Source organism: Heteronotia binoei, chromosome 8 (assembly GCF_032191835.1).
Source record: "Heteronotia binoei isolate CCM8104 ecotype False Entrance Well chromosome 8, APGP_CSIRO_Hbin_v1, whole genome shotgun sequence".
NCBI classification, from domain to species: domain Eukaryota; kingdom Metazoa; phylum Chordata; class Lepidosauria; order Squamata; family Gekkonidae; genus Heteronotia; species Heteronotia binoei.
In genome coordinates this window covers 24,458,117-24,478,187 of record NC_083230.1, presented here as the reverse complement: position 1 = coordinate 24,478,187, position 20,071 = coordinate 24,458,117, and the positions used below count along the sequence as shown (strand labels likewise).

The window sequence follows — 20,071 nt, the reverse complement described above, 5'->3', positions numbered from 1 at the left end:
CAATGTGCTCATGATCTTTTAACCATACAGACTGATTGTTACTAAATTGGGCCTTAAAACCTCCCCAAAGCATAGACATCTTTTGAAAACGTCACATGACCTGTCTTCTTTTAGATAGGTCTTTAAAAGTAGTGCACTTGTGCTTACAAGCCATCTTCTCCCCTCAGGTCTATCTATTTTAGCACCCTTTGAAAGGATCCCAGCAACTAGCGGATGTTACATGAATCATCAGTGCATAGCAGCCTAATTTTGGGCCATAACTGTTTCAGTCAATCCTAGCCCTTTTTTCACTCAACCACTTTAAATTTTCTATGTTCAGTAATACCTACCAGTTCCTTTGCTTACATATGGAGGTTTGAAGAATTTCACAACACCATACAAGTTGACGACAGTACCACCTTTCAGATGATTCAGAGGAGTATATATATACTTTGGGGCAACAGACTAGAAAGACACAACAGAAAGCGATTTCGTGATAAAACTATTCACTTTGCCTAAATTTTTTCCAACATTTAAAAACCGCATGTGACACACACACACACACCCCGCCCGAATACCAAACACATATCGTTTAAATAATATGTTGGTAGTGGCACAAAATACTTCTCTTTTCTACCAGCCATTAATTCTTATTATACTATTTCCAAACAAGGAGTTATAATGCATTTTCATTTTGTTTACCGGCTGCGACTATTACTTGGCAGACAGCCTTTCATTTGCCTTGGGAACATCTCCGTTTGCAGGAAATTCTACAGTAATAATAAAAGAACAACCTGCTTACATGGGCAGAGAAAACACACCTCTCCAATATAAGCAAATCTGGGCCTAAGTAAACTATCTTGCCAAACGTTTGATGCATATCAAAAATTTAGCATCACTGCCCTCTCTTGATACGGCAGATTCATTTTAATAAAAGTTTTGGAAAGGCTGTCAGTACATGAACATTTCTACTCTCTCCAGCAATGAACAGAAGGTGCCACGGGCAATGTAATTATTTCTTGCATTACCTCGTTCTGCTGGCTGGCCTAACAAGAGCCAAGAACACCCCCAACAATAAATCGCCAGCGTATCTGAGCCCACCGTTGGGTTTGATTTGATTTGGTGATCCTGCCTAAGAGGATTTGTTTACACATAACATAATTTTTTAAAAAAATCTCAAGAAAGTATCACAGAAAGTGCCCGGGTCTCTACTGAAAAGTAAAGGAATACATTGTAGCTAGGATCTGTTGCGGAATTTATTCTAAGTTGGCCCTTTTTTATGATTTTAAACATACTCTTTATGAAAATGGCTACAAGAACTCTTTCTGAAAGCAGCCAGACCCTTATGAAATGGGCAGTAAGAGCTATTCAGCACTATCATGCATTCATATTGCTAACAGGGCAGAATAGAAAAAAACCTAGTGGAAAGTTAAGAGTCTTCTGAGGATAGGCATTTCCTTATTTGGTATTGCAGGAAACAGCCATCTAGCCATCTATAAGACCCAGAAAGTAGCTCAAAGGGGGAGGGCAATTGGGCCCGGTCCCATTGCCCACCTCCTTGTACTCATGAAAATTCTGTGTTTGATGCAAGCCTGCATATTTTAATTTGCTCATTAAGTTTGGGTTCCTGAGCTTCTTCCCTGTTTCTTTTGGAATGTGTATTCTCCTGCAGAAGCTATCCAATAGAATAATTCAGGCTTCCAGATTAAACACGCTAACTTGAGAATAAGGTCCCTGGGATTTATTTCTGAGAAAACAAGCACGAACTGAAGAATATCTATCTCATCTACCTGTCCTGAAGATGCCACAAAACTTATTTCAGACCTTGATCCTGGCAACGTTCTACATATGAGCCCTCCAAATAAAAACTTACCGTGGCTGTTTCTGAAGTAGCTGTTGTACGTGATTTAGAAGAAATCTAGGAAGAAAAAAAGAACAGAGGATCATAAATACAGTATGTCAAAGATTCAGTCTTTGTATGCCAGCATTTTTACATGAATGGACACAAAACATCAATTAAATTTGGTGCCAGTTTGGTGTAGTGGTTAAGTACATGTAATGATTAAGTACATGGACTCTAATCTGCCAGAACCGGGTTTGATTCCCCACTCCTTCACATGCACCTGCTGAGTGACCTAGAAAGAGCTGTTCTCTCAACAACAGTCCTTGAAAGAGCTTTCTCAGCCACATCTACTTCACAGAGTGTCTGTTGTGGGGAGAGGAAGGGAAAAGAGATTGTATGCCACTCTGAGTGAAGGGCAGAGTTATAAATCCAATGTCTTCTTCTTCTAAACATTTGCTTATTTCTATCCTTTCCTTCCTCCAAGGAGTAGCTCATTCTCCCCTCCCCCGTTTTATTCTCACAACAAAACCGTGAAGTAGATTAGGCTTAGAGGCAGTGACTAGCCCAAGGTGACACAACAAGCTTTGATAGCAGAATGGAGATTTGAACCTGGGTCACCCAGATACTAGCTGGATACTCTAATCACTACTAAAGTTCATACAGTATGCCCACCTATTTAACATGATTACTGTATCATTCTTAATTTTACTGGAATCAAACAGTATATACATTTTCTTCAGATTGCTATTTATTGGCTGGATAATTTATAGAACAGGAATTTGAACATTTTCAGTGATAACGAAAAACTAAAAGAAATAATTATCTGGCAAGATGCTTGTGCCTTTAGTAGCACAGATCCTATAGGCAGGGGAGGGACGGTGGCTCAGCGGTAGAGCATCTGCTTGGGAAGCAGAAGGTCCCAGGTTCAATCCCTGGCATCTCCAAAAAAGGGTCCAGGCAAATAGGTGTGAAAAACCTCAGCTTGAGACCCTGGAGAGCCGCTGCCAGTTTGAGAAGACAATACTGACTTTGATGGACCAAGTGTCTGATTCGGTATAAGGTAGCTTCATATGTTCATATGTTCATATAGGCGATTTCTGACACTGAGCTGAAATTCTACAGAGGCTTCACCAGCTGAAGTTCTGATCTAACTGATAAAGGAACAGAAACAATGGGTGGCAGCCTTATAATGGAAACAAATTACATGATGACTGTCTTACTATTTGGCAAACATTCTATAAAATTCCAATTATTCAAGGGCCATCTGTTGGGATTAACTTAAAAAAAAAAAGAAAATCAGAGTTGATGTCTCTTGCTCTTTGTTTTTCCTGTTATCGAAATAAAGGTGCCACTGGACTCAAACTCTGATCAAAAATAAAGATTGCATGTTGTATAAACAGCTTTACTGGATATTTATTCCAGAGAAATGAAAGCAAAATTACTTTACTCAGCTAAGTCAACACGACCTCCAACATCCCAATGCCAATTCAATGCTAACACTATCAGAAATCTGGCAGTGGCCTTAGTTGTTTAAAAATTTAAAAGCAACGCTGTAAGGCATGTTTATAACTACAATTTTAGCACAGCATAATTAACATAAAGAAACTATGCTTCTGAAGTAGTTGTGCTTTCCGCATCCTTATGATATATATTTTATAAATTCATTGGCTACCCAAACAAATAAAAGAACCTGTTCCCAAAACTGCTCCATGAACCCACATAGACTTTTGCGTGTTCTATATTAAAAACACTGCTTATATAACTCTAAACTACGAAAAAAAGCACAAAACAATATAGGAAGGCTAGGATCACTACATTCAGTGAGCAAAAGCCTTTGTGTATGCCTAATGGGACTTTTGATCCTGCCCCCCCCCCCCCCCCCCGCCCACCATCTTTGAACAGTCTGCTTTTATACTCCACTCAGGTTTAAAAAAATGGTTATCTACATGACACGGGAGCTCACTGTTTGCAAATAAGGAAAAAAAATCCAAATGTCACTTGGGTGTATAGATCTAGTTGCATGCTCTGCATCCTTGCTGAAGACATCACTACCACGTATGAGGCTCAGATTCATGTACTGTTTATGTCTCGTATTGCATGGGTTGGGGGAACCTTCAACATACGTACAAAAACAGATGACCCAGCTTCATCAGGCACTTCCAGCTGACAGCAATGCCTGCCATCTTTGCTGGCAGATTTAGTCACGTTGAATCCAGCTATCACCACAGTATCCTATTGGAAAGAAAAATGCCATACTATGAGTTATACCATTTCCCATGATTTACTGTATAATAATTTATCTTTCCTGTGCACAGGAAAAAAAAAAACACAATGTTTCACAATGTTTGTCATTTGGAACAATGACAAATCCTCACATAATAGCCTAGGCTCCTAAAAAAAAACAGAAACACAAAGCAACCAAAAGTTACATCCTTTTGGTTTTCATGTCAAGGATACACTTATATGCAAAACTGGACTGCTAAATAAATCAGTCTTGAAATAAATAGATGCTAAGCTATGAGAGAATCAAAGCATTGTAGACCTCTCAACCATAAATAATTGGAATCAAGAATATTACCTTAAAAGGCCTGTAATTGACAATTTTAAAATTATTAACCTTCTGAGGTTTCAGATTTTAGAATAAACAGATTTTGATATAATACTCTTGTATAAGCAATACATATTACATATGGTGTGCTGATCAGAGACCATGAGTTCCACTATAGGCTTCTACTTGGAATTAACCGCAAATACATTTTTCCACCTGATATGGGAGGAGAAGGACACAGTGGACTGTGGGTTGCCAATCTTTACACAACAAACAGTAGCTAAATATTATGTGTGCAGCAACAAATATGAATCCTATGACCAAAAACAGAAGTATCATATAGATGCAGGTTACCCTTCCAAAAATACACAGAATACCCAGTATAAGGTGATCAAAGTATTTTTGTTACAGTGGATTTAAGCAAAAAACACTTTAAAACAACAACTATTTGTAACAAAACAAAATTAATGAAAAGAAAAATTCAGATGTTTTGACGTTGGTAAACATGAAAGGTTACTGAACAAGATTGGTCATTTATACATAATGTTTACAAAGAAATTATGAGATGGTTATGAAAATCAACTCTAAAAGGTCCCTACCACAATATACATTTATAAATCAAGAGAAAATCCCCAAAAGAAACAGATTCTCCAATCTATTTGTTTCTCTACAAATACTGTATTTGCTCAACAGCCAAAACTGGCACAAAGACAAAATAAGATATTTTATGAAGACTGACTTTTGTGATGGCATTTTCCATTATAGGATATTTAAATAGCTTTTTAAATGTCAAATTGAAAACTGTATTGAAATAATAATGGAATAATACTTGCATGTAATAGTCCCACATTTTAATGTGCTTACTACCGGTTTGACTGAAGATATAAGAAGCAGGATGAGAATAAGAAACTATGTATCTTGTGAGTTTTGTAGAAAATGACAGCAGATAATTTATTGTATTTAATTCATTCATATCTACTCCACCTTCCTTCCCAATAGGGACCCAAAGCTGCCCACATCATTCTCCTCTCCTTCATTTTATCTTTGAGGGAGGTCAGGCTGAGAGGCTGTAATTGGCTCAAGGTCACCCAGCAAGCTTCCATGGCATAACTGGGGATTTGAATTTGGGTCTTCCAGACATTAATCCGTTGCATGAATCACTGTTGCCAGATCCTGACGCTCTAGGAAGGGAGCCAGCTGCCTTGCCCGCCTCAGATGGAAAAAGGCTGACTTGGCGGTGGCTGCTATCTGGGCCTCCATTGATAGTGAAGGCTCCAGTAAAACTCCCAGGCTCCTGACCCGGCATGCCACTTTCAGCGGCGCCCCGTCAAAGACCGGGAGAGGTGTTTCCCTTCCCAGAGTGCCCCGACCCAGACAAAGGACCTTCTGTCTTCGCTGGATTCAGTTTCAGCCCGCTCAGCCTTAACCAAGTTGCCACAGCCTGCAGAGCCAGGTCTAAATTCTCTGGGACGCAGTCAGGCCGGCCGTCCATTAGCAGATAGAGCTGGGTGTCATCCGCATACTGGTGACACCCAAGCCCATACCTCCTGGCAATCTGGGCAAGGGGGCGCATATAGATATTAAATAGCATCGGTGAGAGAACCGCTCTCTCTCAGCTGCAACTGAGTGAACTGAAACTATGATGGGTTCTAATCCTCCTTGCTCTATAGGGACATGTCCATTAATTCTGTCACTGATTCTGTTCAGGATTAGCCTCTTGAGGAGTTTACAACAGGAGCTTAGAAGGGAAACCGGTCTATAACTTTCTGCCAGATGTTTGGGCTTTCCAGGTTTCAGAATAACAACTACCTTTGCTTTCTTGAATTCTCCTAGGAGACCTCTGTTCTCAGGTGAGTAAGAACACTCCTTAGTGAAGATGCCACTGTTGATCAGGAACTCATTATGGATGCAGTCAAAGCCTGGTGCCTTTCTGCTCGAGGTCCTTCAGTCCCTTGGAAAACTCACTGACACTGCTTTTACACTTACATGCTCAGCTTTTTCAGTATTGCGGAATATAGTGCTTCAGTGTTACACAACAGCCCCCATATCCACAAACGTAATGTACAACTCAATACAACAACGAGAACCATCAGAGGATATATTAAACCCACTCCAACCTACTGGCCACCCATGTTGTGCCACATTGCTCCCCACATCTCTAAAGACAAGATGCTCTTCTTCGCGAATACAGAAAGAAAACTGAAAACAAGAATTGTCCATCCACAAAGACATCGTTGACATGGGCCGATCCAGACTAAGATCCTGACACACAGCAATAAGATCTGCACAAATCCTGAAATCAGTTCCACCCAATATCCATAACCTGATAAACACCAATGACAGGCTCACAGGATTTGACAGCTAATGGCAGTTGTGCAGGCTTTGGCAGTTGCACAGACATGTTGTTTAAATGGGGTGAAATATGAGGATCCGAATGCAACTGTAGTGCAGCTCGCCAAACTATTTTCCATCTGTCACAGGAATGTGAGTGTTGTGCTTTCCAGGGTGATGTGATGGAGCTCTTTGAACTCTCCCCAGCTGCAACTGAGTGAACTGAAAATTTAGATATTAGTACTTAGGGGGGTTGCCCAGTCAGTCTACATATCCATAGAATCGACTTGCTTATGTATATTGCATGCTTCCTGTGTGTTACTCTGACATATGGCAAATGCATAATACTGTGCTTTTGATACTGATAGACACAGATGTAATCTGGAAAAAGTTAGGAACATGCAAGTCTTTTGGAAATCACTGAAATGTATAGTTACAGAATTCCCACTTTCAATAAGCACATTTAATTTTCTTACAACTTTCTCCAGAATCAAGAATAGCAGCATGCCAACAAATCTTTTTTACACTAAAACCTGTTAAAATATAAGATTTATATACCTTGCTTTTTATCTTGCTCTCACTGTGCTATATATTTCTAATAATTTCATAGGGTAGCCATGATGTTCTGCAGTAGAATTCTTAAGATTTTAGTCCAATAGCATCATAGAGACCAACAAGAATTTCAGGGTATAAGCTTTCGAGACTCTTGAGAGCTTATACTCTGAATATCTTGTTCGTTTCTAAGATACTGGTCTCAAATCTAACATTTCTACCCATAGAATATTATTCTGGCATTATTTAATGTGTCATGTTTAATAGTTACGTTTTAGTTCTGATTTCTGCAACCCTAGTCAAATCTCTGAAGCTAAGCAGGTGGGCCCTGGTTAATATTTGAATGGAGACCACCAAGGAAATCCAGGGTCACTATGCAGAGGCAGGCAATGGTAAGCCATTTCCGAATGTTTCTTGCCTTGAAAACGTGATTAGAATTGATTGGACTAGGGTAGCTCTTCTCTTTCCAGCCACTGTTCATACCTGGTAAACCACAGCAATCCATATTTTAGGCATTGAACATATGAACATATGAAGCTGCCTTATACTGAATCAGACACTTGGTCCATCAAAGTCAGTATTGTCTTCTCAGACTGGCAGCAGCTCTCCAGGGTCTCAAGCGGAGGCTTTTCACACCTATTTGCCTGGACCCTTTTTTAGAGATGCCGGGGATTGAACCTGGGATCTTCTGCTTCCCAAGCAGATGCTCTACCACTGAGCCACCATCCCTCCCCTACTTCTCCCCTACATTCTACTTCTTCACTACCTATTGCATCCTTCATAACAAGTAGCTTTTCAAGAAACCAAAATTCAAAGATTCATTCATCACATGGAATAAACTAGATTGCTGTAAACAGAGCTTGCTAAATAATAACATAAGAAAAGCCATGTTGGATCAGGCCAATGGTCCATCCAGTCCAACACTGTCACACAGTGGCCAAAAGACCAGGTGCCATAAGGAGGTCCACTAGTGGGGCCAGGATACTAGAAGTCCTTCCACTGTTGCCCTCTCCCCCCACCAAGCACCAAGAATACAGAGCAACACTTGCCCCAGACAGAGAGTTCCATCTATACCCCGTGGCTAATATCCACTGATGAACCTCTGTACATTTAAATAATGGCAGCCACAATAAAGAGAGAATAGAAAGAAGAACGTCTCCAGTCAGTGGCTAGAAATTTAGACACACCTCAGCCCAATGTTGGTCATGGGGCTGCTGAGCAGACACTGCCAGGTGCCCCCTTCTGACCACCATCAGACCTCTCTCATGCCTCTTTCACAAATCCACCTCCAAGTCCCCTCACTATGCAACCTTTCCCAGCTCACAAGCTCTCCAACCGCACTTGCTCACATCTACCTGCACCATATTAATGCTTATGTCAGCACTGCTGCTGTGGTTATCGAGTGCATCACTTACATATTCTTCTCCTCCAAAGCTGAGGAGCTGGGAACACAGGTAGTAGAGAGAGCTTTTAAGTGAATGGTTATGGAAAGGCACATGGATAGGTGGCAGGAAGGTGTTGAGGTGGAATTAGCAACAGGGGATCCTTACCAGAAGCCCTGAGCCTCAGCAGCATCTCAGCTTATGTTGACCCCAGCCCTTCACAGAGCTAAACACTGTGATAGACACTTCCACTTCTTAAGTCCCTTAGGCTGCACAGAAGATTATCTAGTGAGAGCACTCAATTCTCTGCCATCATGCATCAGAGATGTCAGCTATTGACTAGTAGGAGACAGGTCAACAAGAAATAAAGGCTTTTAACACAAGCAAACTGCCCAAATTCTCCTGCATCTATCAAGTTGCTAGACTGGAAACTCCTATGGAAGTAAAGAGAATTTAAAAAATAAATAAATAACAGAGTCAACAGACTACCTTACTGACAGGCAATGAAACTAAGCGAGATTGCTGAGAAAATGAAACTGCACACCGGGAATTGGAATGGAAGTTAAAGGCTCCTTTACTTAAGTTAATTCTGGCATTGCCTGAATATTAAACCACCGTCTCAGTTTTGATTGTGCCCTCTAAGTACCTTCATTCAGATGGATGTGTGCTCTTACTGAGAAACACTTTACCCTCCAAGCCTCCTCCTCCTCTGCATTCAATCTTGTACCAACAGCATTCCCATTAGCTTTTACTGCATGCCTTATTGTTCATGTGTTTATTTGATTACAAACAAATCTGATTAAAGCTGGCAGTTTTAGCAAAACACTGCACTAGGATTGCCCTTTCTGCTACTTCAGCAGTCTGACAATACTTCTCTTAACCAATTTAAAATCCCAAACCTTAATGTTTTCTGCAGAAACAAGACTGCTAACCTAAGTGATACAGACAGATCCAATTATTACCAAAAAAAAAGTGTAAAAACAAATGAAAACAAGACTTAATAGGCAGAGAAATTGCCAGGGCATGATGATAAATTATATTTTGTACTATAAAAGGCAGGGAAATGTATACTGTAGTTACTTAGGCCACTGTTCTATCATACCTCTTGCTCAATAGAAAACTTGCTAAAAATTTTCATTTCTTCAACTGGTCACCCTCTATGCTATCATCCATTTTTAAAAACACACACACTTTCTAAGTATATTAAAGTCCAAGATCATAAGAGAGGCTTGAACACTTTGATACCTGCTCACAGAGGCTGTTTGAAATTTACAAGCTCAAGGGCTGGGGACTGCAGTTCAAGATCCTTAGTTCAAGATCACTCTGTGATCTCTTAATTGATGCGTCAGGCTTTGCTTTACCACTTTGCTTTAATCACAAAGAATACAAGCCTCTAATTAAGTTTTGGACACTTTAACAGACGTGGCAGTGTAGACAAGTTGGTAACTTGAATGCAACTGCTCAGTGATCTACCTAGGTCATAAGAGCAGCATGTAGACCACCTGTTTTCGCCTAGATCCAGGTGAGCAGTTGTGTTGATCTGAAGCAATACAACAAAGCAGGAGTCCAGTTGCACCTTTAAGACCAACAAAGTTTTATTCAGGATGCAAGCTTTCGTATGCATGCATACTTCTTCAGACAAGGAATGAGGTACAGTAAGCACAGCTACATATAGCTGGTGGGCAGTGGCTTAGAATTGATTCTCACCACTACGTTGTTTTAAGGCTGTTAGATTAAGAGTTAACTGTGCAAACATTTAAACAGATCCCTAAATCTGAAAGCAAGGAACCCGGACCCACCTGGGTCCTGTTTGAGGTGGAGTGGGGAGGGGTGAGAGAAGGGGGCAGCCATGGTTACCTCTTGCCAGGTGGAGGGGGCATGTCAGGATCAAGTGTGGGAAGTTGGAGTCCACCCAACCCAACACTGGCTCTATCAGTTGTCTCTGGGGTGTTCAGAGGGGTGAGGGCGCCCAGTGAATACTTGCACAGCGCCACCCCTGCTTAGAATCCTAAATGTCCTTGATAAGAAAATATCCAACAGTATAGCTGAAAAAGAACTTCCTTCAAACAATGTGAAGAGAGGCCATGCTTATGCTGCAGAATACATCACTCATACACACAGACATGCATGCTTTGCAATATGCCTTGAGTTTCAGTGAGAAAGGTAGGCTACAAATGAAGAAGAACTGCAGATTTATACCCTGCCCTAGTCTCTGATTCAGTGGCTTACAATCTCCTATATCTTCTCCCCCCACAACAGACACCCTGTGAGGTGGGTGGGGCTGAGAGGGCTCTCACAAGCAGCTGCCCTTTCAAGGACAACCTCTGCCAGAGCTATGGCTGACCCAAAGCCATTCCAGCAGGTGCAAGTGGAGGAGTGGGGAATCAAACCCAGTTCTCCCAGATAAGACTCCACACACTTAACCACTACACCAAACTGGCTCAATAAAGTCTATAAAATAAATAAATCCTAACTAAAAAGCGTTCAGAATATTCAAAACTGGAGAACATACAGAGAGTCTTGTCTATCTTCAAGATGTGTTCAACAATTTTTTTAAAAAATATATTGATAGGTATCTGTCAGGAGCTAGACTATAACAAATGGTCTCTCTGATATTACCGGCACCAGTTCTGTTCCAGAAGAACTCATCATAATGCCTTCAGACAGCACATGATGCCACTGAATCTGATGGTAGCCTCCCAATTAAAATCTATATCAACTAATATGTTAAGAGCATGGAAAACCTAACTCAATACTGCATATATAAAAGACCTCTGGTGAAGCCAAATCCAGGCCCCTCATTGGCTAAGCCTGCACTCGATGAGCCACTGGCCCATCACGTGTCCATCAACCCCTCTGGCCTCACTGTCCTGTCCCCCACCCTATGCCCTTCCCCACCCACTGCTGGCCCTTCAGGCAAGAACACCAACAGATGGCCACTGACGTCTGAGGGACACAGTTCTTTGTTGGGGGCTTACAGATCACTATTGCCTCTCCTCAGGGCCCTGTCTATCTTCCTTCTCATTTTTCTTTCACTCCTTTCTCCCCCTCTTTTTTCTACCTCACCCTTCTATTCTTTCTCTGTATCTCTGTCTTTCAGTCATTTTATTTCATTTTGTCTGTTTAACTTCCTCCATTTAATCCACACAAACAGTAGCAGTTAACATCTCTTCAACTGACAAGGAATGTTTGTTTACAGCAGGGAGGGGCTACTTCAGAGGGAGCAAAAGGGAGGCTTGCAATGGCTTTCCTCACAATGTCAGCTGCTTGATGCTACCAGCCATTTCCTCCCAGGGAACCACTGTTGCCAACCTCCAGGCGCTTGGCTCCCTCCCCCGTGAAGAAAGACTGTCCTTTTCCTATGTAAAGGCTGCCAGGTTTCCAACTCCAGGTCACCTCCCCTTGAGATATGTGTGTGTAGGGGGATTAATGCCTTCACTTAGATGGGTGGGAAGACAGTAAGGCACTCCAGAAACCATTACCTGATCACAGTTCAGACAGAGTCTTTTGCCTCCCACTGGCTGACTCCCCTGCCTACTCAGGCCCAAGAATGTTGAACAAACTGCCAAAAGCAGTCTTACCTCAGAGAGAGACACATATCCCACTCTTCTCTGTCAACTGGTCTCAGAAAGGTCTGCTGCTGTATTGCAGCCTCACTAAAAGTGTTATGGCCGCCACCAGCAACAAACCTCTTCCCTATCAGCCCACACAGACAGCCTGCCAATACAGGCAGCCTCCGAAGGCTGATGAAATAAGCCAGGAAGTTTATTTCCTGTCTTTACTGCCTCTTTCCTCACTCCCTGTCTCCCTCCTCCCCTCAGCCTCATCCCAGGATGGTTGGCTGTGAAGGAGATAGGGTTGCCAACTCCAGATTGGAATATTCCTGGAGATTTAAAGGGTGGAGCCTGGAGAGGACTGTGTGTGAGGAAGGGTGCTCAGACAAGGAACCAATGTTGCCAATCTCCAGGTGAGGGCTAGAGATCACTCAGAGTGGCAGAGATCAGCTCCCCTTGAGGTGGGGGGGAGTGAATGCCTTCACTTGGGTGGGTAGACAGCAGGACGGGGGGGTTCTTGACTCCTCTTCATAAGATCTCTGCCACACTCGCTCTAGCTGAAGATGATGAAATGGCAACTTAGACAGCTAGAGCGAGTGTGGCGGAGATCTTATGAAGAGGAGACAAGAACGTCTTATAGAGCGTTTATGAAAGCCTATGAGAAGGCAGTGAAGTCCACGAAGAAGGAATTCTACGTGGTCTCCATTGCATCTGCTAAGTCGTGCCTGGCCCAGTTATTTAGGACATTTTGATCATTGACTACAGTGTCTATGGGAAATTCAAAAGTTAAGAGAATTGGATATAGGCTTTTGCGACCTATTTTGCAGATAAAATCTCGACTCTCAGCCACAACCTTCTGGCCACGATTGATACAGTACGGGAACTGGAAGCCCGTTGCCCGTCTTTGGGTCCTATATTGGACTGCTTCAGCCATCTTAATAGGTAAGATGTGGAAAGGATCTTGACTGCAGTGAAGCCAACCACTTGTCCACTGGACCCATGCCCATCCTGGCTTATTAAGGCAAGGGGCGAGGGTATCCAGGACTCATTAGCCGATATTATCAATCTATCCTTGGAAACAGGGAACTTCCCGGCTAAACTTAAAGAGGTAGTGGTCCGTTCGCATCTGAAAAAGCCAGCTTTGAACCCAACGGTCCTGGCCAATTACCGCCCAGTTTCAAATTTACCACTCCTGGGCACGGTAATTGAGAAAGCAGTGGCAGAGCAGTTTCAAGCATTCCTGGAGGATACCTCTACCCTTGACCCCTTCCAGTCTGGATTCCGTCCTGGTCATGGGATGGAGACGGCTTTGGTTGTCCTCACAGATGACCTTAGACGGCACCTGGACCAAGGCGGGTCAGCGCTGATGTTAGATCTCTCAGCAGCCTTTGATATGGTCGATTATGATCTAATGACCCACCGCCTTGCCGACATTGGAGTTCAAGGGGTAGCCTTGCAGTGGCTCTCTTCCTTTCTCCACGGTCGGGGACAAAGGGTGGCGATTAGTGAGCAGACCTCACTGCGGCACTCGTGACCACTAGAAGCAAAATAAAATTCCAGAAAAATGGGATTGGGTTATGAGAACTATGCACTGGAGTGAAATGGACAAATTAACAAGAACACTAAAGGAACTTGATATGGAAAATTTTAATAATGAATGGCGAAAGTTTCAGAACTATGTGGAAGAACATTGGAGAGTGAAAGAACACTTGATGATATTTGATAATGGATAATTTGTTTATTAGCTATTTTTAATTTATTTCCACAAAAATTCTATTAAAAGGGCCTGGAACCTAGTGTTAGTGACCATTAAACATCAAATTTTACTGGCAGAAAAAATGCAGTGGCTGACTTAATGTACAAAATCCAGGATTTTTGAAGCACAAGGAAATCTGTTGTGCCTTAAACCCTGAATTAAAGAGGGTTTTTTTTTAATTTTAGCTTTTTCACATTGCACTGAGACAGATGTCTTACACTTTTTCAATTCAATGTGCATGCCCACTGATATGCTGCAATACCTGTCTTCACAAAGATCCGCATCTGGGAAAGTTTTCCATAGAACATTTACACAACTTTATTTTTCTATCAAAAAACCCAATTAACTTAATTTTGTGAAATAATGCAGCATAATGAATGGATATCAGTATGGCCAATAGTATCAAAGTTACCACTGCATTTGTTCAGCTTTGTTTCTAGGAAATATTTTACACACACACACAATATTAGATAACTGTCTCACGTCCATCCTCATTCTTGAACCATATAAACTGCATTCAGTTGATTCGATATTTTCCGGAAAACAACATCCCTACTGTTTCTGCAGTTATCTGGAGAATAATCATTAGTATGATGGGAGCAATATGTCGTGAACTTTTCAAGTCTGCCGCTAAGGCATCTGCATTTCATTCAGGCTCAAAAGAAAGGTAAATACACAAACAGTGATCTTATGGTGATGTCATGTCACACGCTAAAAAGTTATCTGATATTCTATGCACATCTCATAACACATGGAATATATACTTTCTTGACCATATGTACACATTTAAGGGTACTATGATTTCCCCAAGACTCCACAGCTTGTTTCCACTGAGACAAAAATCAGTACATTTCCTCTCATTATGTTATAGATACACAGCAGGTGGAAGGTATGACAGCCTAATCATCTATCAGACTCAGAATGTTAAACTCCAGCTGGCAGTAAATAATGTATTTTGAACAGAGACATGACAGGAGCAGGACTCAGAGACCAAACCTGCCTAGTACATCCTATGCCTAAACTCACGCATCTATGCACTGAGAAACTTGAATTATTAGCATAAGGCAATAAACAGGTTTTTCTAATTAAAACTTTAACATTTGAAAACAAAATCCCAATTTCTTGCCTCAGTCACAGTTTTCCACTGCCTAGAATATTAAAGTCCCAGTTCAAATAGTTAACTGATTTGACATGACAACTTACATCGCACTGCTCACAACTGCTCACTGATCACATTGATCTTTTGGACCATAAAACCAGCACCAAGCCAACAGAGGAAATAAAATGCATGTTGAATTTCAATTTATTGCATTGTTACCTGCAGGAAGCAAAATAATTATGCACATGGTTCAAAATATATTTGGTTTGTCAGTTTATATCTATCCGATAAGGAACCTCATGTCAAATCAAAACGTAGTTAAAATTTATCCCCAGTCCCTCGCTAAACATTCATAGCAAAAGCGGACTGGTACAACAATATAGTTGTACTAAAAGAAGCACAAAGATGATGTGAATAGGAATTTCTTCCATCACCACATACACTTCATGGTAAGGCAGTCCTAGTCTTCTGCATCTGGCACACAACAAAAGAGACCTCAAATCATACTGAGCATATAGGTATCTATTTCATTTTTATTTCACCATTCCTCCAAGGTCTCAGGGCACAGTACATCTATCTGTCCTCAGAACTACCCTGTGAGGTAGACTAGGCCTACAGACAATAATTGGCTCCCTTAGGAGACTTATGGAAATGTGAGGGTTTGAATTCAGTATTTGTCTGAAATGTTAACCATTATAACAAACCCAATTACTGAAATTAAATTTATGGACACCGGTAGTGACCTACCAACCATTTTGGTGGACCCCTGCTTCCATCACACTCTCAAGCAGTCTTATTTTGGTTATATCATAGGGTTGCCAATCCCCAGGTGGGGGCAGGGGATCCCCCGGTTTGGAGGCCCTCCCCCCCGCTTCAGGGTCGTCAGAAAGCGGGGGGAAATGTCTGCTGGGAACTCTGTTATTCCTGATTGAGATTTATTCCCATAGAAAATCATGGAGAATTGATCTGCTGGTATCTGGGGCTCTGGGGGGGGCTGTTTTTTGGGGTAGAGGCACCAAATTTTCAGTATAGCATCTAGTGCCTCTCCCCAAAATACCCACCAAGTTTAAAAAATATTGAACCAGGAGGTCCAATTGTATGAGCCCCAAAAGAAGGTGCCCCTATCCTTCATTATTTCCTATGGAAGGAAGGCATTGAAAAGGTGTGCTGTCCCTTTAAATGTGATGGCCAGAACTCCCTTCGGAGTTCAATTATGCTTGTCACAGCCTTGATTTTGGCTCCACCCCTAATGTCTCCTGACTCCACCCCCAAAGTCCCCAGATATTTCTTGAATTGGACTTGGCAACCCTATTATATCATGATGGATCTAGCAGAGGGGTGTCAAACCTCCGTCCCGCGGGCCAGAACTGGCTCACCCAGAGTTGTAATCCAGCCCGCAAATGGGGTTGTCTTCTTTCCCCTCCTCCACTCCCCGCCCATACCTGTCCTCACCCTTCCTCACCGTCATTGAGTGCAGGGAGCAGACAGTAGGGCCGCTAAACTTCCCAGTTTACTTGGTTTCATCTTTGCTAGTTTCTCCTGTGCCTGATCAGGTTCTGCCCCCAGGCAAAACTCCTCTAGGCCTACACTGTCTTGCTTGACCCTGCAATTCAGCAGCTGTGCTTCCTCAGCACCTGGGATTGGCTGAGGGCTGCCTACTCTGGTGGGGTGAAGATAGGCAGCTCTCCCAGAACTCCGACAGCAAGGTGGGCATGTGGCTGCACGTGCCTGGCCTGCCTGCCGGCCACCCCATGACTGCCCTGGCTGGCTGGATTCGGGTGCGGGTCAGAAGAAGGAGAGCTGGCCTGGAGGTCCTCAGCCACCAGTGAGGGACAAAGCCTGGCCAGAGGTTTCCTGCAGGCGTGCATGAGTAAGATGCCTCTGGATGTGGAGGAGGGGGGAGAGGGACTGGTCAGGGAGTAAGCTGACCTGGGTGTTGCTTACAGGCATTTGCAGAGCAGCAGTGTGAGCAATCTTGGAGAGGCTGCCGCTGCAATGAAGCCCGTCTTTGCCCGGGTGAAGAAAAGCAGGGAAGGACGGCCCAAGCTGGCTTCCTCAGGAGTCAGCTCCCGACAGAGGGGAAGGCATTTGCCATGGAACACATGCTGCATGGGAGATACTCCCAAGAAAATGTGTATTGGATCACAGCCTTGTTGCTCCTTGGAGGAGTTGAACATATGAAGCTGCCTTATACTGAATCAGACCCTCGGTCCATCAAAGTCAGTATTGTCTTCTCAGACTGGCAGCGGCTCTCCAGGGTCTCAAGCTGAGGTTTTTCACACCTATTTGCCTGGACCCTTTTTTGGAGATGCCAGGGATTGAACCTGGGACCTTCTGCTTCCCAAGCAGATGCTCCACCACTGAGCCACCGTCCCTCCCCGAGTTGGAGAAGGGAGGCTGTGGAGGAGATGAGGAGGAGCTTCTCCCTCTCTCTGTCTGAGTGGAAAGTTTCAAAGTCTCTGCCACACCATATGTGCTCCAGCACTTTAAAATCCCACTGGGGTTACTGGGGGTAGGGAGTGGGAAGACTGGTCAGGGAAGAGAAACGAGGAACTGGAACATAGAACCCAAGCCTAGATAGTATGTCTTGTTGGGAATCCCTTGCAAAAAAAAAAAAATGTTGCATGGAATGCAATTCTCAAAGGTATCAAGTTCATTCAAGGCATAATGTGTTAAGTATGTTTGTTGTTTTGTAGTTTAAGCTTTTAAGAAAAATTTAATTGCATTTGGCTGTGTTCCTTAAAAAGTTTACATCTCTGCTACCTTGCATTACATTTGATGACACACATTTGATGACAATCGTATACCGGATCCAGTACAAAGTGCTGGTCATAACCTTTAAAGCCCTATATGGCCAAGGACCGACCTACCTGAGGGACCGTCTCTCCCCATATGAGCCCCAGAGAGCACTGAGGTCAGTGGGGAAAAGCAGACTGAATATCCCTGGGCCAAAAGAAGTTAAACTTCAAAGCACCCGCACTCGGGCCTTTTCCGTTGCGGCCCCACAACTCTGGAACCAACTCCCAGAGGAGGTGCGGGCCCTGCGGAACTTAGACCAGTTCCGCAGGGCCTGCAAGACCGCCCTCTTCAAACAGGCGTTCACCAATAACTGAATTAATGTTTACCGCCAGATTAATAATGTTTACCGCCAGTGTTAATTTAGGAATGTTTTAATTAATTATTGACTATTGACTGGTTTTAATGTGAATTTTAATGTGAATTTAATGTTTTTATTATTGTATTGTTTACTTGAAATGCTGTTAGCCGCCCTGAGCCTGCTTCGGCGGGGGAGGGCGGGATATAAATAAAATTTTACTTACTTACTTACTTACTATGACCCGGTCCAACAAAGTCCAATTTATTTTAGATCTGGCCTTCGTGACAAATGAGTTTGACACCCCTGATCTAACACATCCATACATTCTCCAATTATTGTTTGCCAGTAGCAATCTAGCAAGCCACTACTTCTTTACTTCATTCTGCTTTATTACATTTTGTTGCAGCAGGCTGGTTGAGTCTAGTTAACATTTCCATGATGGAGAAAGCACAAAAATGCCTTTGTGGCGATCCTCCAGAGGAAGCCTTCCCTGGACCCTAATTATGTTAATTGCTGTTAACTGGTTGCCAATATTATACTGCTGGATAATATACATTCACAGGTGACAACCACACAACCACAGCCTCCCCTCAGATAAGACAATTCATTTATATCTGTTTCAGTACACTTCCCAATCTGATTCTGGAATCATAAATTGCCTTGGTCATCTTGATGGAAAACTGTGCTGGAATGGGTCCCCCATTGGCCTCAAAGTAACTTCTGATGTCACCGAAGAGAACATTCTTCTTGAATACCAGTCTGAAAAAGGTATCAGAGGCACTGCACCAGAATGTTTGCATCCCTGTCTAAGTGGACTGGAGCCAGAAGGTCAAGAGAGGTAGTAGAAGATTGGGGGAAGCAGTTGAAACCTGAAAGGCAGTAATGGGTTGGCTGAAAGCAAACAAACTGGAGATGAGCGCTACTTAGGCTTCCCAATCCCCAGGGCCCAGCGGGGGATCCCCCGGTTTTACAGGCTTCCCCCCTCCCCCAGCCAGCTGGCCGGCGGGGGAAGCCCCGCCCCCAAAGCTATTATGCACCTCCATGAACGAGTCCCATAGGGAATGATGGGGAATTGATCTGCAGGTATTGGGGGCTCTGGGGGGGCTGCTTTTTGAGATAGAGGCGCCAAATTTTCAGTATAGCATCTAGTACCTCTCCCCAAAACACCTCCCAAGTTTCAAAAGGATTGGGTCAGGGGGTCCAATTCTATGAGCCCCAAAAGAAGGTGCCCCTATCCTTCATTATTTTCTATGGAAGGAAGGCATTTTAAAAGATGTGCTGTTTCTTTAAATGTGATGGCCAGAACTCTCTTGGAGTTCAATGATGCTTGTCACACCCTTGCTCCTGGCTCTGCCCCCATGTCTCCTGGCCCCACCCCCAAAGTCTCCTGGCTCCACCCCCAAAGTCCCCAGATATTTCTTGAATTGGACTTGGCAACCCTAGCGCTGATTGATAATTTAGACAGAGATCAAGGAGTCAGCCTTGCATGACTGGGTTTGCATTGCCTCTAAAGAAGCAAAGTTGAAGTCCAAGGGTTCTATTAGATCCATGTCTACAGATAAACTGCCACCTCTTCTCAATTACCCCCATCCCATCCCCTCCTTCCGCCATGGTGTCCTCCATCCTTCCCTGTCCAACTTGAAAGTTGCTAATGACACCTTATGGTGCTTTTATTTATTACTCACCTAATTTTTTTTTTTTACTTTTCTATTCTTAATTTTACTGGCAAATTACTGTCAGTAATTTATGTTTCTGATTTAATTCTGGGGGCTCTGCATTATTCTTTCATTATGTTTGCTGTGACTCATATTGAGACTCCTCTTGGATTCTCCAGTGCAGAAAATACAAAATAAATAAAAAAACATTTGGCTGCTTCATTTACATAATAAAAAGGCACCAAATTAACTTTTCTTTTTGTTTTACAACTCGT

The 20,071-nt window shown here is 42.8% G+C and overlaps 1 protein-coding gene across 1 annotated transcript in view; it reads right to left on the bottom strand.

Annotated features, from left to right (window-relative positions):
* POT1 (protection of telomeres 1) overlaps window positions 1-20,071 on the bottom strand; it is a 135,703-nt gene that overhangs the window by 107,243 nt on the left and 8,389 nt on the right. Inside the window, exons 4-7 of the mRNA XM_060244811.1 lie at window positions 3,950-4,054; window positions 1,853-1,897; window positions 836-838; window positions 330-444 (exon numbers count right to left, since the gene is read on the bottom strand). Of these exons, the coding sequence (XP_060100794.1) occupies window positions 330-444; window positions 836-838; window positions 1,853-1,897; window positions 3,950-4,054 (268 nt within the window). The remainder of the gene's footprint in view (window positions 1-329; window positions 445-835; window positions 839-1,852; window positions 1,898-3,949; window positions 4,055-20,071) is intronic.